At 49.1% G+C, this 15,518-nt stretch overlaps 1 protein-coding gene across 1 annotated transcript in view; it reads left to right on the top strand.

Annotated features, from left to right (window-relative positions):
- The window catches only part of carmil3 (capping protein regulator and myosin 1 linker 3), a gene marked incomplete at both ends in the record, with an annotated part of 80,504 nt that overhangs the window by 4,412 nt on the left and 60,574 nt on the right, over positions 1-15,518 (top strand). Inside the window, 3 exons of the mRNA XM_084481436.1 lie at positions 11,181-11,231; positions 11,787-11,846; positions 12,493-12,614. Coding sequence (XP_084337562.1) covers positions 11,181-11,231; positions 11,787-11,846; positions 12,493-12,614 — 233 coding nt within the window. The remainder of the gene's footprint in view (positions 1-11,180; positions 11,232-11,786; positions 11,847-12,492; positions 12,615-15,518) is intronic.

A 15,518-nucleotide genomic window follows, 5' to 3' on the forward strand; every position in this document is an offset into this window, starting at 1 on the left:
GAATTGGAGGAGGGCAGGGGGAGGTGGAGGAGGATAGGGCTGGGGTCGGGGGAGGAAAGGGAGGAGGAGGAGGGAGATTCCTACACAATATTCTTTGCTTCTCTCCTGCCTACACTATCTTTCTGAATCTAAATGGGCCCCAGCTAATTCCAGTGGATTCCATCTCGGAGAGAGAGAGAGAGAGAAAGAGAGAGAGATTCAGTTTGTTGTCAAGGTCTACCGTCAGAAATGACTCAATGAATTCCAAACACAGAATTAATTTGACCGGAAGGTTGGATCATGTTGGGAGTTACGTAGGGGCTAGTTAAAAGAAATCAATTTCTCTCTCTTTCTATGTCGGTACACTACACACACATGCAAAGTTATTCATTATTTTTTAAATTTATTTATTTTTAATTCTTAATTCTGTACTGTCTGATGTCACACCTTCACTTCCTGTCCTGGCTCAATACAGTTAATCTCATGTTAAACATGTTAGCAAGCAAACATGTGTACACATAAGCATTGTACACAAAACCTCATCAATGTTATGGAGAAAATGGTAGCTTCACCTGAATTGTTCTCTGATGTTAGAGTTTTAATTGCTGGGTCTTTGAAAATGTAATCGGTTATCATTTGTATTGTTTGGGAATATCTTTGAATCTAATCAGAATCTAATCAGATGCTTAAATCTGTTGCTCCATTGTTGTCCTTTGGTCCACTGAGATTCTGTGCAGCCTCCATCAAGGAGTGTCTACAGTGTGTCACTCTCTCCTCTCACCTCATCCCCTCTTCGCCCTAGAGAACGCTGCTGCTGCTGTCTATGCGTGTGTGTGTTGTCTGTAGACGCTAATCACACACCCGCACGCATGTGCGTGCGAACGCACACGGTCAGGGAACATCTCAGCGTGACGTAGTATAAACACCCAGGTTGGAGTGGCAGAGATTAGCGTGTATGTTACACACACAACATCAATTAAGAAAGTAAGGGGGTGTGTCACATACACACATACATGCATATCCATTATTTGATCATTATTTCCAGATGAGACGCAGCTCTGAGACCCACCATGACCGGTGTTTAAGTGAAGGGTGTCTGTGTGTGGGGGTAGGTTGTGTTGTGTGTGTGTTCGGCATGGCGTAGGAACAAAACTGCAGGATACAAAAAACACAAGTGCTTTGCTCTGGGACCCAACAGCCCCAAAAGATGGAGAGGAGTGGGAGAGACAGAAGAGACAAAGAAGGAACCAAGCGATAGAGTGGAAGTGAAACCACGGGAGACGCACCGCTCTCTCAGCGAGCTGCGTTATCCCGATTGCCGCGTTTGGGCTCTCCTTTTACTTATTTGGTGTGATCGTTGCCCCATTTCCTCCCCCCCGGCTTTGCCTCACTCGCTCCCCCTTGTTCCCCCTCGTTCCCGCATTTCCCCCGCCCGTAAGCCTGCTATTATGGGCTGTGGCGCTGCCATGCGTGGTCGCATGGGATGCAACGCGCTACTGCCTCTTCCATTGCCCTCTTTCATTCCACTCCAAGCGTAGACCTACAAACACTTGCACACACATACAATGGGCCCAGTCGTGTGTGCGTGCGTGTGTGTGTGTGTGTGTGTGTGTGTGTGTGTGTGTGTGTGTGTGTGTGTGTGTGTGTGTGTGTGTGTGTGTGTGTGTGTGTGTGTGTGTGTGTGTGTGTGTGTGTGTGTGTGTGTGTGTGTGAACCACACAGGCCCGATGCTTGTGAGGTTCCGATCTGTGCCTAAGAATTCAGCCAGTGTGTTTGTTGCTCCTTCCAGTGGGTGGATGTGTTCAACTTGACTGCCGTTTTAGTGAAGAATGTGATTCCGTTGACACTCAGTGATTATGACCGATGATGGCTGTGTGGCTTTCGCCCCTTTGGCATGGAGGCATGGTTAACGACCCCAGTGCATGCTGTGGTTTTCGGGGGGGCAGGGTAGCCTAGCGTTTCAGGTGGTCACAGGCTCTGAGCCGAAAGGTTCTGGGTTCGCTTCGTTGAGCAACATGCCTTAACACCCCCCACCCCCCCCATACCTTCTCCTTGGGGACCTGTTTCTGAACTTGCTGTGAATCACTCTGGATGTAAAGCATCTGCTAAACGGCTGGATGGTAGACGGTTATAGAAGCGCAGCCCGAGGACTTCCTAACCGGGAGATGGTTTTAGATTACAAAACAAAGCCGCAAATGTTGTTGGCACGCGTCGAGGGAGTGCAGCAGGCTGGCAGGGCTGTATATTACATTTAGTCCTCGTAGGAAATGTACCGTTGTTGTAGTTTGCAGTTTCTCCCTTTTTTTTTGGACAGGACTGCTGTTCCCCAGTGTCACTGTAATTCTTCAGTGTGATATCGGCATTCTGCCTGGAAACCTGCGCTGTGCTGTTACGTTGTTGTCGATAGCGCAACGTCTCCGGGTGTTTGTTTCACACACTCTTCCTGTGAAAAAAAGGCCCTTTCTGACTCCCACACCTGTGACGGCGAGGCTTTCGTTTGTCTCCATTTTTTGTATCGGTGCTACTATTTAGTCATTTAGCAGACGCTTTTATTATTGGTGTCCAGCAGTGGATTCGGATATCACTAATGGCCTGGCAGGGTAGGATGATGCGATGTGTATTGGTTACGGACTTTGGGTTTCTCACCCAGAACCTTTGGCCTTTGAATGTCAGACTCCCTAACTGCTAGACCAGATCTTTGCCCTCTATAAAACAACGTGTAGTGTCTAGAGGCTGCTTCTCCAGCCAGTGTTTCCAGTTTATACAGTGGGCTGCATTCCGGTTGTCTTGTCTATCTAGCGATTGGCCTCAAGCTTCTTGCTAAATCCCCCAGATGTCTCACTCCATCTCCAGCTGTTTTTGTCATTGATTTCCAGATGTTTTCTCGATCTCCGTAGTACCCACTGTTCCGATCGTTGTTGGTCAAGAAGCTCAGTCTTCCACCGACTCCGCTCGGGTAACGGGGAGACATCAGTGTGGCATTACAGGGAGCGTTTCAGTGATCTGACCTTTACTTAACACCCGGCCATATGGCCACTTCATCGCAAACGTGATTGGCTACAAAGTCTCAATGCTGTGATTGGTCAGATCATCAACGTCTACTTTAATGACACTGAAGTAGCTCAGCTGTCCCAATCAGTCCCGACCCCGCATAGCTCCTCTTATCGCGGTACTGCTGGAGTGCGATGCTCCAGATTGAAGGGCTAAGTAAACACAGTTGGAAAACGGAACTGTTTCAGTCTCACGAGTGGGGGGGGGGACATTTTTGGCAAAAATGTATAAAGTTGTTACCCTAACAGGGGAAATTCTCTGTACAATACATGAAGTCTGTTGAGTCGGGCTGAAAACGTTTCCCCGGAGTAGTAGCTTTCTATAAGCGGTGCACTCTGGCTGTGACGTTGGTTTTGACAATGTCCTGACAACGCCCTCGCATTTGCTCCGATGGAACACCACTCAAACCTTAACGAACGTCACCGGCGCTCAGATCGCCAATTCTTTTTTGAGGCAGCAATTCTCCTGCTAAAACGTGGGTTTACTTACCCTTTAAGCACAAGAAAGGAGGCGGCCCCCTAGAGCATTCTAGTGCTGTATCTATGTCAACTGTCTTGGTGAACCCTGTGTGCTTGACAAAAAACGTCTAGACTCATGGCTGATTCAGCTACTTCCTGCTGCCTTTACCGTCAACGGAAAGCTAGGGAGTTCCAGAAACCATTTTGTGTGTGTGTGTGTGTGTGTGTGTGTGTGTGGGTGTGGGTGTGGGGGTGTTGGGTTGCGTTAGAATCAATAGGCAACCTTCAAAGCTTGGCAGGTACATGTTGAAAGGTTAATTAAGGTTGTAGTGATTGGAAAGCCGCGCGCGAGGAAGTCTATGCTTTTTATGGCTTTTTCCCCCCTGATCTATGGGTTTCATACACTCTACGCAGCTTAATTTGATGAGGCAGAGGAAAATAATAAGCAGCGGTGATCGTGATTCATTTCTTTTTCTCAATGCATTAAAAAAATGTGTCATTGAGCAGACGTTTTTTACCGAAAGCGATGTTACATTGAGTTTGTGGAATGTTTCACCATGTCGCAGACATATTTGTCCAAAGTGCAGCGGATGACATGAGACGCATGTCACCGAGGAGCAGGCAGGGGGTGTTAAACATGACCACCCTGTCCTGCCCCACCATTAGCATGTTGTCCCAGGGGGGTGGAGTCACCGTGTGCCTCATCCGCTGTCGTCTGAACAACCACATAACTCATGACAACACGCGCGGACACGCCGTGTATTTAAACGCGGGACAGGGAAGGCCGCAGAGGACAGAAAGTCAACAACAATACGGCGACAATACCTCTTTGATGGGGAAAATCGAATGGGGAATCTTTTTCGTCGAGACTCGAATCGGATAAAGCAAGCATACTTTAGAGAAAAAAAAGAAACCCCAAAGTTTGGACTCTTCTTGGGTGGGGGCTGGCGACGAAGGTGCACGATGCGTTGTGCACTATCCGTGTCTTTGGGAGCGGACTGAGGTGCCCGTGTACTCGTTCAGTGTAGTTGCCAACGCTATTCTCCTGGTTTCTAAGGGAGCCGGGATTGGTTTAGCTTGTCGCTATTGCTTTTCCCCACAGGGGAGTGTGTTGGGCTTCGCTCCCCAATTGTACGAGGGGAGAAGAGGTCTTGTTTAATTTATTTCCAACAGTGGGTTTGGGTTGTCACCGTCATCGCTGCGTCTGGGTAGTGGGGGGGGGTTACAGTTCAGAACCAGAAGCGGTGGTCCCCATGGAGAGTGTATATGTGGTGTTGGGACAGACCGCACTCTCTCCCTTGCTTTGTGTCCCCATCGGGGAGACAGATGGAGAGTGGAAGAGATTTTTCTGTCGCGCTCCTCTCTTTTTCTTTCTCTCTCTCCCTCGTCCCTTCTCTCTAGCTTGCTCGCTCTTTATTTGAGTCTCTTGCTGTCTTAACCCTCTCTAACACTCTCAAAACAATCTTTTTTGTCTAACACTATCAATCACCTCTCTCTCTCTCTCTCTCTCTCTCTCTCTCTCTCTCTCTCTCTCTCTCTCTCTCTCTCTCTCTCTCTCTCTCTCTCTCTCTCTCTGTTTGTTTCTATACCACCGGGGCTAGTTATCGCGACATATTTTCGCTACTATAAAGCATTCTAGTTGCATCACAGCGATTCATATTTAATTAGCCTGTTGTGTGCGTTCTGCCCTCGCACTCCCACCCTCTCCTTCAGTTCTAGATGTGTGTTTCTCTCAGTTCTCTCGTTCCCCTATCTCATCCTTCTTTCCCTTTTTACTGTCGTCTTTTCATCTTGCTTTCCCTCCATCCATCTCTCCCTATGGTTATTGTCATTATCTCTCCTTAGTTCCCTGCCTCTGTCTGCGTCTACCTCTGTCTTTCTGTCTGTCTGCCTCTTCCTCTTGGTCTCTCTGTCTGTCTGTCCCGCTGCCTCGCTCTCCATCTGCCTTGTTTATCTGTCTCAAGGTCTCTTGTCTTTTTCTGAGGGGATCTGGAACAGCTTCTGATTCATGAGAGCTTTGCATTTCAAATCACTAAAGTCTCGTCATTTGGCTTCTTCTCTCTCTCTGTTCGAGTCCTCCATCTCCCTCTGTTTCCTCTCTTGCTACCCCCCAATCCTCTCTCCATCTCTCTCTGCAAAGCTACATGCCCGATCTCACTCCTTATCTTCCATTCTCTAATGTCTACTTATAAACAGGACCTGGGGCACGTGTGCTTTCAAAACCACACACACACACACACACACACACACACACACACACACACACACACACACACACACACACACACACACACACACACACACACACACACACACACACACACACAGTTCAGGGCTGTGTTTTTATGAGGCGGCAAAGAGGAGGAACGGGGGTGTGAGGGAGACAGAAAGAGTTTGGGAGAGATTGCAGCAGGAGAGGATGCAAGAGGGAGGGAGGAAGTGAGGGGGGGGGGAGAGAGATGGAAGAGATGAGATGTTGTCAACTCAGCAAGGTGCAGTGTTATGTTTGTGCGGCTGAGCGTGCGTGTGTGCGTGTGTGTGTGTGTGTGTAACAGAAATCAGTACGAGATGCAGCTGCAACTTGTGTGTTTGTTTTAGAATGTCCTTGTAGCTGGACGAGGGAGCCCATAAGCGGCAAGAACTGGCACCAGTTGGGATTCCAATTCCCGAATAGACGCATGCGCGCGCACGCACTCACACACTTACTTTGATTTGTACTGTCCCGTTTGAAGAAACCCAGCACTCTGCAGCTCATGATTAATATAACTACTGTCCTCTCTGCCCCACACAAACACACACACACAACCACACACACACGCACACACACACACACACGCGCACACACACACACACACACACACACACACAGAGTGCTGCTTGTTTGTTGTTTCCGTGCACGTGCGTCCCATCTGACATGCACGCTCCTGCCCTGCCCCCCCAGTCTGGCGAGTCCTTTGAACTTTCCTGACACCTCCCGCACCCCCTCTCCCTATCACCAGCATCAACACCATCGGCAGTCATACCCCACCACCACCATCCCTCTCTTCTCCACCTCTTGCATCTCATCAGCCCCTCCTCCTCTCCACACGCCCACGAACTCTGCCAACCACGGCTCCACCCCCTGTAGTCTGTTCTCCCCTAAAGCCACGGGACGCCACCATCTAGCGGCCCACGCCGCCGCGCCGGGGCACGCCGCGGTTCAGTTTGAAAGCGGTGCCGCACATGATGTAGCTGTTTTCTGCAGTTGTTTAATCCAATGAGGAAAGAATGACAGGTGGGCGCCGAGCGGCTTCGGCTGCGTGCGCCGTAGCTCTCTGGGCTTCTTAACACCAGTCAACCGGCCACGCCCCCCACAGCCCCTCTCAAACAAACGGCCTGTCTGTCTTTCTCTTGGTCTCTCTGTCTCTCTCTGTGTGTCTCTCTCTCTCTCTCTTTCTCTCTCTGTCTCTCTCTCTTTCTGTCTGTCTGTCTCTCTTTCTCTCTGTCTGTCTGTCTCTCTCTCTCTCTCTCGCTCTGTCGGTCTCTCTGTCTCTCTCTCTCTCTCTCTCTCTGTCTCTGTCTGTGTCTCTCTCAGTCTCTATAGTTTCTGTCAGGCTGCACTAGTCACTTTTTGTTTCTGTCTCTATGTCGGTATGTCTCTCCGTCTTTGTCTCTCTATGTCTCTCTCTGTCGCTATAGTTCTTCACTGTTAGGCTGCACTAGTCTCTCTGTCTCTCCGTCTCTGTCTCTCTATCTCTCTGTCTCTCTCTCTGTCTCTTTAGTTCTTCACTGTCAGGCTGCACTAGTCTCTCTTTGTTTCTATTTCTTCTCTTGTGTCTGTTCTTCCTCTTCTGGTATGACAGGCATGGGTGCCCCCCTGGCTGCACCCCCACCCCCTTTTTTCTCACTCTTAATCTCTCCTTGAATGTCTCTCTCTCTTTCTCTGTCATCTCCGTCCCTCTCTCTCTCTCACTTTCTCAGATCGCCTCATTCCTCTTTGCTTCACCGCGTCCCCTTCTCTCTCTCTCTCTCTTCCTCTGTCTGTCTCTAGACCCCCTAGAGTCCCCCCCCCCCCCCACACACACACACACACACACACACACACACACACACACACACACACACACACACACACACACACACGTATGTGTGCTTGGGGCCCTTGCCGTTGGGCTGAGTGGAAACTGTTTAATATTATGGGATGGAAATCAGCCCTTTGTGTTGTGATAATGATTCAGATTCATCTCTGGGAAAATAGCATGGCAGAATGTAAAGTAGAGTGTGTGTGTGTGTGTGTGTGTGTGTGCGCGCACTTCCATTTGATAGAGTTTTTCAATGTTTCACTTTGCTGGTTAAGTTTCAGAATTCAGGGGGAGGATGGTGCTCTGTTTATCAAACTGAAATATTGGGTTACCGCCTAGTCCTGATTGAAGCCCAGGACAAACATCCAGAATTATGTTGGACAATTTCCATCAGATTTTGACTGTGTAGGAGCTGTAACCTTGATCAAAGCACAATAGGACTCAGCTCCAGATCGCTCTATTTTATCCCCATAACAAATCTGTTATTAAGATTCAAACACTGCGTGGTGGTCTTAATGGTTGTTGTCTGGAGTGAAATGTCTGCCGTAAGGATCTGCTATAACGAGGTTTCAATCGCCCGTGAATGATCCATCGAGACACGCACGCACGGACACGCGGACTCTTGCAGTTTCTTGTTATAAAAGACATGATTATTTTACTGCTTTTCACTCGACAAAAACCGCGGTTCTGACCATGAAGGTTTGAGGAAGGGGAGGATGGTGAGGTTTGTGGTTTTATTACACTTTTTTATTTAATCCATTATTGGTTTCATTCTGGTAAGTCTCATCTTCCAAACTCCTATGCTCGGCTCCGTTGTAAAAGGGTTAGGTTAAGTTTTCTAAAGGCGTATATGGGAATTGTGTCGTGACTAATGAGCATCTTCCAAACTTGCAAAAGTTGTCTGGGTCGGGCGGCGGGGGGGCGAACTGTCTGTACTTCTCTTCCTCCTTCAACATTCTCTCCGTTCTCTTTCTTCCTTTCTTTCTCTCTCGCTTGCCTCTCTGCAGGGGTCTGTAGCATGGCCCGGGTAAGTCTCTTTAAGTTTGGAGACAGGGGCCCGCTCTGAGAGCCAGGAGCATGCGCTGGGAGCCAGGGGTCTCCTGCTCTAAGAACAAGGGGCCTGCTATGAGAGCAGGGGGCTTTCCGGCTTTGATAACTAGAAGCCCGCTGGTCTGAGAGCTAGGGGCCTAATCTGAGAGCCAGGGGCCTGTTCTGAGAGCCAATTGCTTGGTCTTAGAGCCAGGGTCCCTCTGCTCTGAGAGCCGGGGGCTCGGTCTAAAGAACCAGGGGCCCGGTCTGAGAGCCAGGTTCCTCCTGCTCTGAGAACCAGGGGCCCGGTCTAAGATCCAGGAGCCTCGTCTGAAAGTCAGTGGCCCGATCTGAGAGCCAGGGGCCCGCTCTAAGAGCCAGGGGCCCGCTCTGGAGGCAGGGGCCCAATGTGAGAGGCAGGCCCCGGTGCATAAGGGTATCTCTGGAGGAGCCTGTCTGAGAGCTCCAATACTACAGATATCTATCTATCTATCCTGCTTGTCCCATCACCGTAAATGTTCCTTTCGCTGTCTCCTGGGCTCTTTCTGTGAGGGGTTTCTCTGCATTTGATTGTCCGTTTTCTATTGTTTATTACTCTATATTATTATAGTCTATATCTGTATGTACTTCTTTCTGACTGTTTATTTTCCTCTCTCTCTCTCTCTGATGGGCTCTCTAAAACTCTGTCTTCCTCTAAGGATTTTCTGTCTGTCTGTCTAATACGCTGTATCTCTCCATCTCTTTTTCACCATCGCTGTCTCTCTCACTCTGTTTCCCTTCACTCGCTGTTTCTGTAAACCTCTCTCTACGTCCCTTTCTATAGCCCTCTATCTCCTCTCTCTTTAGGAGGGTTTCTGTATATGTCTATATCGCTCGCTCTGGCAGTTTCTCTCTCTCTCTCTGTTAACAGTTCTCCTCTCTATCAGTCTTTATCTCTCTCTCTCTCGGTTAACAGTTTCCTACTCTGTCTATATCTCTCAGTCGCCCACTCTCTTCTCTTCTCTATCTGCCAACATCACTCTCGCTGTCTTCCCCTCTCTCTCGCCCTCCTTCCCTCCCTCCCCTCCCTCCCCAACTCAGCGGGGGTCCATTACCTATTCAGCAGGGCGAGGCCTTGAGGAATTGAAAGCGACAGAGCAGAAAAAGAAGAGAAAGAAAATCTGCGAAGCCAAGGAATGGGGCAAGGGAACCAAGAGGGGGAGGGTGGGGTGAGGTGTTAAGGCTGGGAGAGGTGGCGGGGGTGAGGAGGTGAGCCAGACAAGCCACCGTCGCCATGGCGCGCAGCAAGGAGGCGGAGATGAGGGGATTAAGGACGGCGGATGGTAGGAACACAGATTTCCATGGCGATGAGCAAGGTTGTTTGGGACAACAACCGGGAGAGGAGAAAAGAGGAAACAAAATGGGACATCAAATGGACGAGATGGGAGGGGAATCAAAATGTGACGTGCACACACACACACACACACACGTTTGCATGCACTCAGACAACTCACGGGTGTACACACTCACACCCTTCGGCAACTCCAAGCACACACACACCTTCCAAACACACAGAGCAGAGAGCGACACACACACCCCCAACAATGTATCAAATGGTTGTTTTGGTTTGTGTGTGTGTGTGTGTGTGTGTGTGTGTGTGTGTGTGTGTGTGTGTGTGTGTGTGTGTGTGTGTGTGTGTGTGTGTGTGTGTGTGTGTGTGTGTGTGTGTGTGTGTGTGTGTGTGTGGGACAGGAAGGAGGGTGTGAGGGAGGGATTAGCCAGAAGAGGAGTAGGGGAAGAAAGGGACAAGAGATGCACAGTCCCTAGATGACGGCTGCTAATTATGGATTTTGAATTATGAATGAGATTAATTATTTGGGCCGACGTTAATGTGGTCACGTTTTCTTAAGACCCCTGTCTTTTTAAAAAAAATACTTTTCGCCTGTCTTTGTGTCTCTTTCCTTGCGGCTCTTGCTCTCCCTCTGCTCTCGCTCTCTATCTATCTCGCTTGTTCTCTCCCTTTGACCCTTTCATCTTCTTTGGATTTGACGGTGGATATTTTTGTACTGTTTACTCGTTCCCTGCATGCCTGCTCGTTCTTTTTATCTTATCTTGTTCCTCTCTTTCATTCCCCATCGTCCTCCCTCCCTCCCTCCCTCCCTCCCTCCCTCCCTCCCTCCCTCCCTCCTCCTCCCCAATAGTCCTGGCTCTGCAGCGATCTGTCTGCGCTGCGCCGTTCAGTAACAAACAGCGGGTTCCATCAGGACAATGTTGTGTGATGGATTGTATTGTCAAGTGGCTAACTGGGGGTCTCGTATGACACATGCACGCTCACTATTACGCACTCACACACGCACACACTACAAGAGATTGTAAACTAAACCATGCACGCACACGCACACGCACACGCACGTGCGGTCCCCGCCATCGTTAGCGCGATAACGTCTGCCGCGCTTAGCGTGAGCGATGAGGCGCTCAGACGCTCAGACGAAGCGCCGCCATGATTTGTTTCTCTTGATGCGCTGCTTGTGGGTTGTGACGCCCGCCATGCGATTAGCATTTAGCGCTTCCTGCGGGCTGACAGGAAGTCAACTGAATGAACGTCCTTCCCTCTCTCCTACAGGTGCTGGCCACATGGAGGCTGTATCTCTTTGCTGTCAAAGTGCCCACCAAGGTAAACGCACTCCTCTTCGTCCGGCTCCTCCTCCTCTCCATTTTCCTCTTCTCCTCCTCTTCCTCCTGCTCCTCCTCTCCATTTTCCTCTTCTCCTCCTCTCCCTCCTGCTCCTCCTCTCCATTTTCCTCTTCTTCTCCTCCTCTTCCTTCTGCTCCTCCCTCCTCCTCCCCTCTGGCTGTGGAATCTATTTCATGGTCGGGTCGTGACCCTGCTGCGGTGATTAGCAACATATCGGACCAATCAGAGGCGACGCATAGGGCTGACAGCGGGCCAGCCGTGCTAATGATCATTGCAATAATCATAATTATTATTGTAATTGGAAGCGATCATTATGATAATGGCTTGCCTCCATGTGATGTTTGGAGCAGATTATAGCTCCGCTTGATGGGAGACTGGGGTTTAGATGGGTAGGTGGGGGGGGTTGAGACGAGGTAGTTTTGTGGAATGACCTTTTCGTGAGATGAAAAGGATGGGTCAAATTCTTCAGAGATGGGTTTTTTTTTCCTCAGCCAGAAATACATTTGATTTTCTTTTCTTTCCATCTTTCGTTCAGGTGGAGGTCACGTTCAATTTCCTGGAGATCCGAGCAATGAACACATTTACAGAGTTCCAGGTACGGACGACGACAAACTGCAACCTCAGGGTTCACCCGCTGTTCAGGCTCAAGTCACTTTCACTTGACAAGCCGCTAACTAAATGCTAACTGAATTCACTAGAGTGGTCATTAACCCACTGCTAACTAACTCATCTATACTCTGCTTGCTCTACTAAATGCTAACTGAATTCACTTGAGTTGGTCATTAACCGAGTGCTAACTAACTCCTCTTCTCAGCGTGCTCTTCTGAAAGAGTGAACTTGACAATGCCACTCTAGTCCCTCTGCTAAATGCTTACTCCATCCATTCTAAGTGAGAAACATTTGACCATCTAGACAGCTAGTCACTTTTATCCAAAGTGACTTATTATTTGAATGCATGTCATTAGCGAACAGGTTGGTGGTTCGGGCGTCTTGCTCAAGGATGCTGCGCAGGTCGGCTGAGGTTGTTCGGGTTTGACCCCACAACCCATCTGCTGGGAGTCGAACACCCTAGCCATTAGAGTACCGCCTGTCCTCAACTGGCTCCACTTTACAAACTGATCAATATTTAATCATATTTCAATAGCACTCAAAAGTGATGGATCAATTATGGGAATTTTCACGGCTCAGCCATGACCCATGACCTCTGTCCACCCCCCCCCCACCCCCCCCCCCCGGTGCAGGTGGTGATCGATACGGACAAGACCACCTACTCCCTGAGGCTCCAGAGCCAGGAGCAGGTGGACCACGTGGTCGGTCACATCAACTACGCCCTTTCCCGCGTCTTCAACAACTCCATCTACGCGTGAGTCACCTTTTTACTCTTTTTTACTATTTTTAATGTTGTGTGTATACTTGGATGCTGCTACAATTTCGTTGTACAATGACAAATAAAAGGATTCTGATTCTGATTCTCCAGCGGTCCGGCTTAGTTAAAGCAGAGCTCCGGTGGGGGGGGGGGGGGAGATGGCACAGAAGCCTGGGCCAGAATCCAAGACCATAGAGGGGCGGGGTTACACCTTGTTTCCTTTATGGAGATGTTGGTCTCAGATGAGGATTTTGATAATTGTATTTCTACCGTTACCAGTCCACACAGGGTTGTTTTGAAACCTTTACAGACCCTTTTTCAAAGGACCTTGGTGTCTGGACAGGATGTTGTCTTACACCCCCTCCCCTGGGAAAAGTTTGACTGCTGCTGGCCAAGTTTGTGTTGGCTGGCAAATGATCTGCTTACAAATTCACGCCTCCACCAACACAATTGGCTGAAAACAATATGAAGCAAAACAAAGTGAGACGCTCCATTCACCCAGATTTGAGCTGGCTGTATTTTTCTAAGACTGCAGCGTAAGAAACACACTCCCTCTCTTTTCATCATGTCTGCAACGACTCTGTAGGCGTAAGAAACACTCCCTCACCCTCCATCTCCTAATGATGTACTCTCCCAACACCTCTGTAAACCTCTCTCTTCTCCGTTAAGATAAAATGGTCTTCATTAATCCCAGATGGGAAATGCGGCGGTCACAGTCGCACAAATATAGAACCGTAATGAGATTTTTATTTGAAAATGTAATGAAGAACAACAAGAAACCTATCATCCTCTACACACGAGCAGTAGATGTAAAATGTAAATGCAGAAGGATAAAAAAAATGATAGAAAAGGATAGAAAAAAATACATGGCAAAACGGGAAGTTACACAAAATGTGCAAGTTAAGTGTGCGTGTAAATGTCAACACGATGCACTCCGATGGAGCGTGTGAAACGCTCAGCAGGGGTGCCCCGGACGGCCCGGAGTGAGGGGTGAACAGGCCCAGGTGGACAGCCGTGCACCGGTGCCAGGCTGCTGATGAGCCCCGACCCGTCAATGTCAGTCCCGACAAACCCGTTGGCTCGTCCTCCCCGCTCGCTCCCCGTTCGCTCCCCTCTCGTCCGTGGGAAATCGACCCCCAGCCTCCCTGCCTGGGCGTTTGGTTTTTGTGTGGGTGATGCAGTGCCTCCCGCCCTGAGATTACGTCAATATTGACTTTGTGCCTGGTGAGAATCTACCTTGTTCGGGATTGAAGGAGACAGTGATTCTTTTGTTGTTGTGCCGCGCGCCTCATTGTACCTCGACCCACGACAAGCGGTCGATACCTTCCTTATAATAGTTTCTTTACAAGTGGAAGATGTGGTGAATGCAAGCGCTCAGACAAAAGCCGGCTGGTGAAAAAGCACTAGTCTTAAAAGTTGAAACACTTGAAAAGTGCGGAATGCGCAGAACATGAACGGAGTACATCTTTGAGTGCAAGCACCGTTCAAACTCTCTCCTGTCGTTTAATCTCTCAGTGTATTTTCTCAGTCTCTTTCTCTACCTCTTCTACATCTTTACCCCCCCCCCCCCACCTTCATTCCCTCTCTGGGTCTCTGTATCCTTCTGTCTCTCCTGTCTCTCCTTCTCTTTGTATCTCCCCGTCTCTCTCTCTCTCTCTCTCTCTCTCTCTCTCTCTCTCTCTCTCTCTCTCTCTCTCTCTCTCTCTCTCTCTCTCTCTCTCTCTCTCTGTGGTGGGGGCAGCCACAGGATGAGCCGTGGCCCTCTGTCTATTGACCTGTGCACTGCTCTCTCCTCGGCCCGTCATCTCCCCGCACGCCTCCTCTCCATTAAGGGCTGATTGCTTTCAGCGAGAACGATTAAACGGAACGGATAGACGGAAGAGGAGGGGGGGGGGGGGGGGGGGAGAGATGGAACACAGGCGCTATTGAAGATGGTGAGGGGAGGTGAGGGGTGAATCGGCAGGGGAGGGGTCAGATGATGATGTAACATGTTGGTGAGGTACACAAACCGTACAGCTTTATGTAGTGGTGAGAAGCATGGGAGAGGGTGAGGGATACAATCAGAAGGTGGTGGTGGTGGGGGGGGGGGGGGTTGGGTTGAGAAGATTGGATACCTTGTGAGTGATTGGGTGGGGGGGGGGAGCAGGAGGAGGATTGCGGGGGATTAGATGCCATGTTAGTAATTTGTGGAAGTGTAAACAGTACGGGGGGAGGACACAGAGGGAGACGGGAGGATGAAACAGGAAAGGGGGGATACCTTGTTAGTTACAGTAGGCGGGAGGTGAGATAGACATGTAGATAGACACCCGCCCTTGGGGTAGGATCAGGGGGGCAGATAAGGCGGGGTGTGTGGGGGATTAAGGTCAGGGATATGGGGAGGTGTTGTGTTTTTCATTGATCTGCCAAATAGGATTAAGTAGGTCTGTGTTGCCCGGGGAATGACGTGGAAAGCAGACGGGATAAACCTAACATATGTAGGAATGGGTCGTCTGCTCTTTTGAGGAGATATAGCTTGTTTTATTGATTTATTTGATAAATATCCAATTCTGATTGGTCACTCACGGCATTCAACAGCCTGTTATTTCTGCATAGCAGACCACTGCTATGGACGCTATATCCAACTGTTGACTATTTCAAATGCGGAGGGAATAAAATAACTTTTTGTAACATTTGCAACAAAATATTGATTTCTTTAGCAGTAATAAGGGGATATTGGTCTCTTGTCAGGGTTTATTTTACAAAATAACGGCTTGCTGTAAATTATCCCTTTGTTGTTGAAAACTAGAAACTGATTGGTCGATAATGTTCCAAGATTTCTATATTTCATATTTATTTTTTTTCAATAACAAGACACCGCTGCCTTTAACAACTGCAAATCAATGCGGTACAAATCCAACATTA

The sequence above is a fragment of the Micromesistius poutassou genome, assembly GCF_964030765.1.
Source record: "Micromesistius poutassou genome assembly, chromosome: 16".
NCBI classification, from domain to species: Eukaryota; Metazoa; Chordata; class Actinopteri; order Gadiformes; family Gadidae; genus Micromesistius; species Micromesistius poutassou.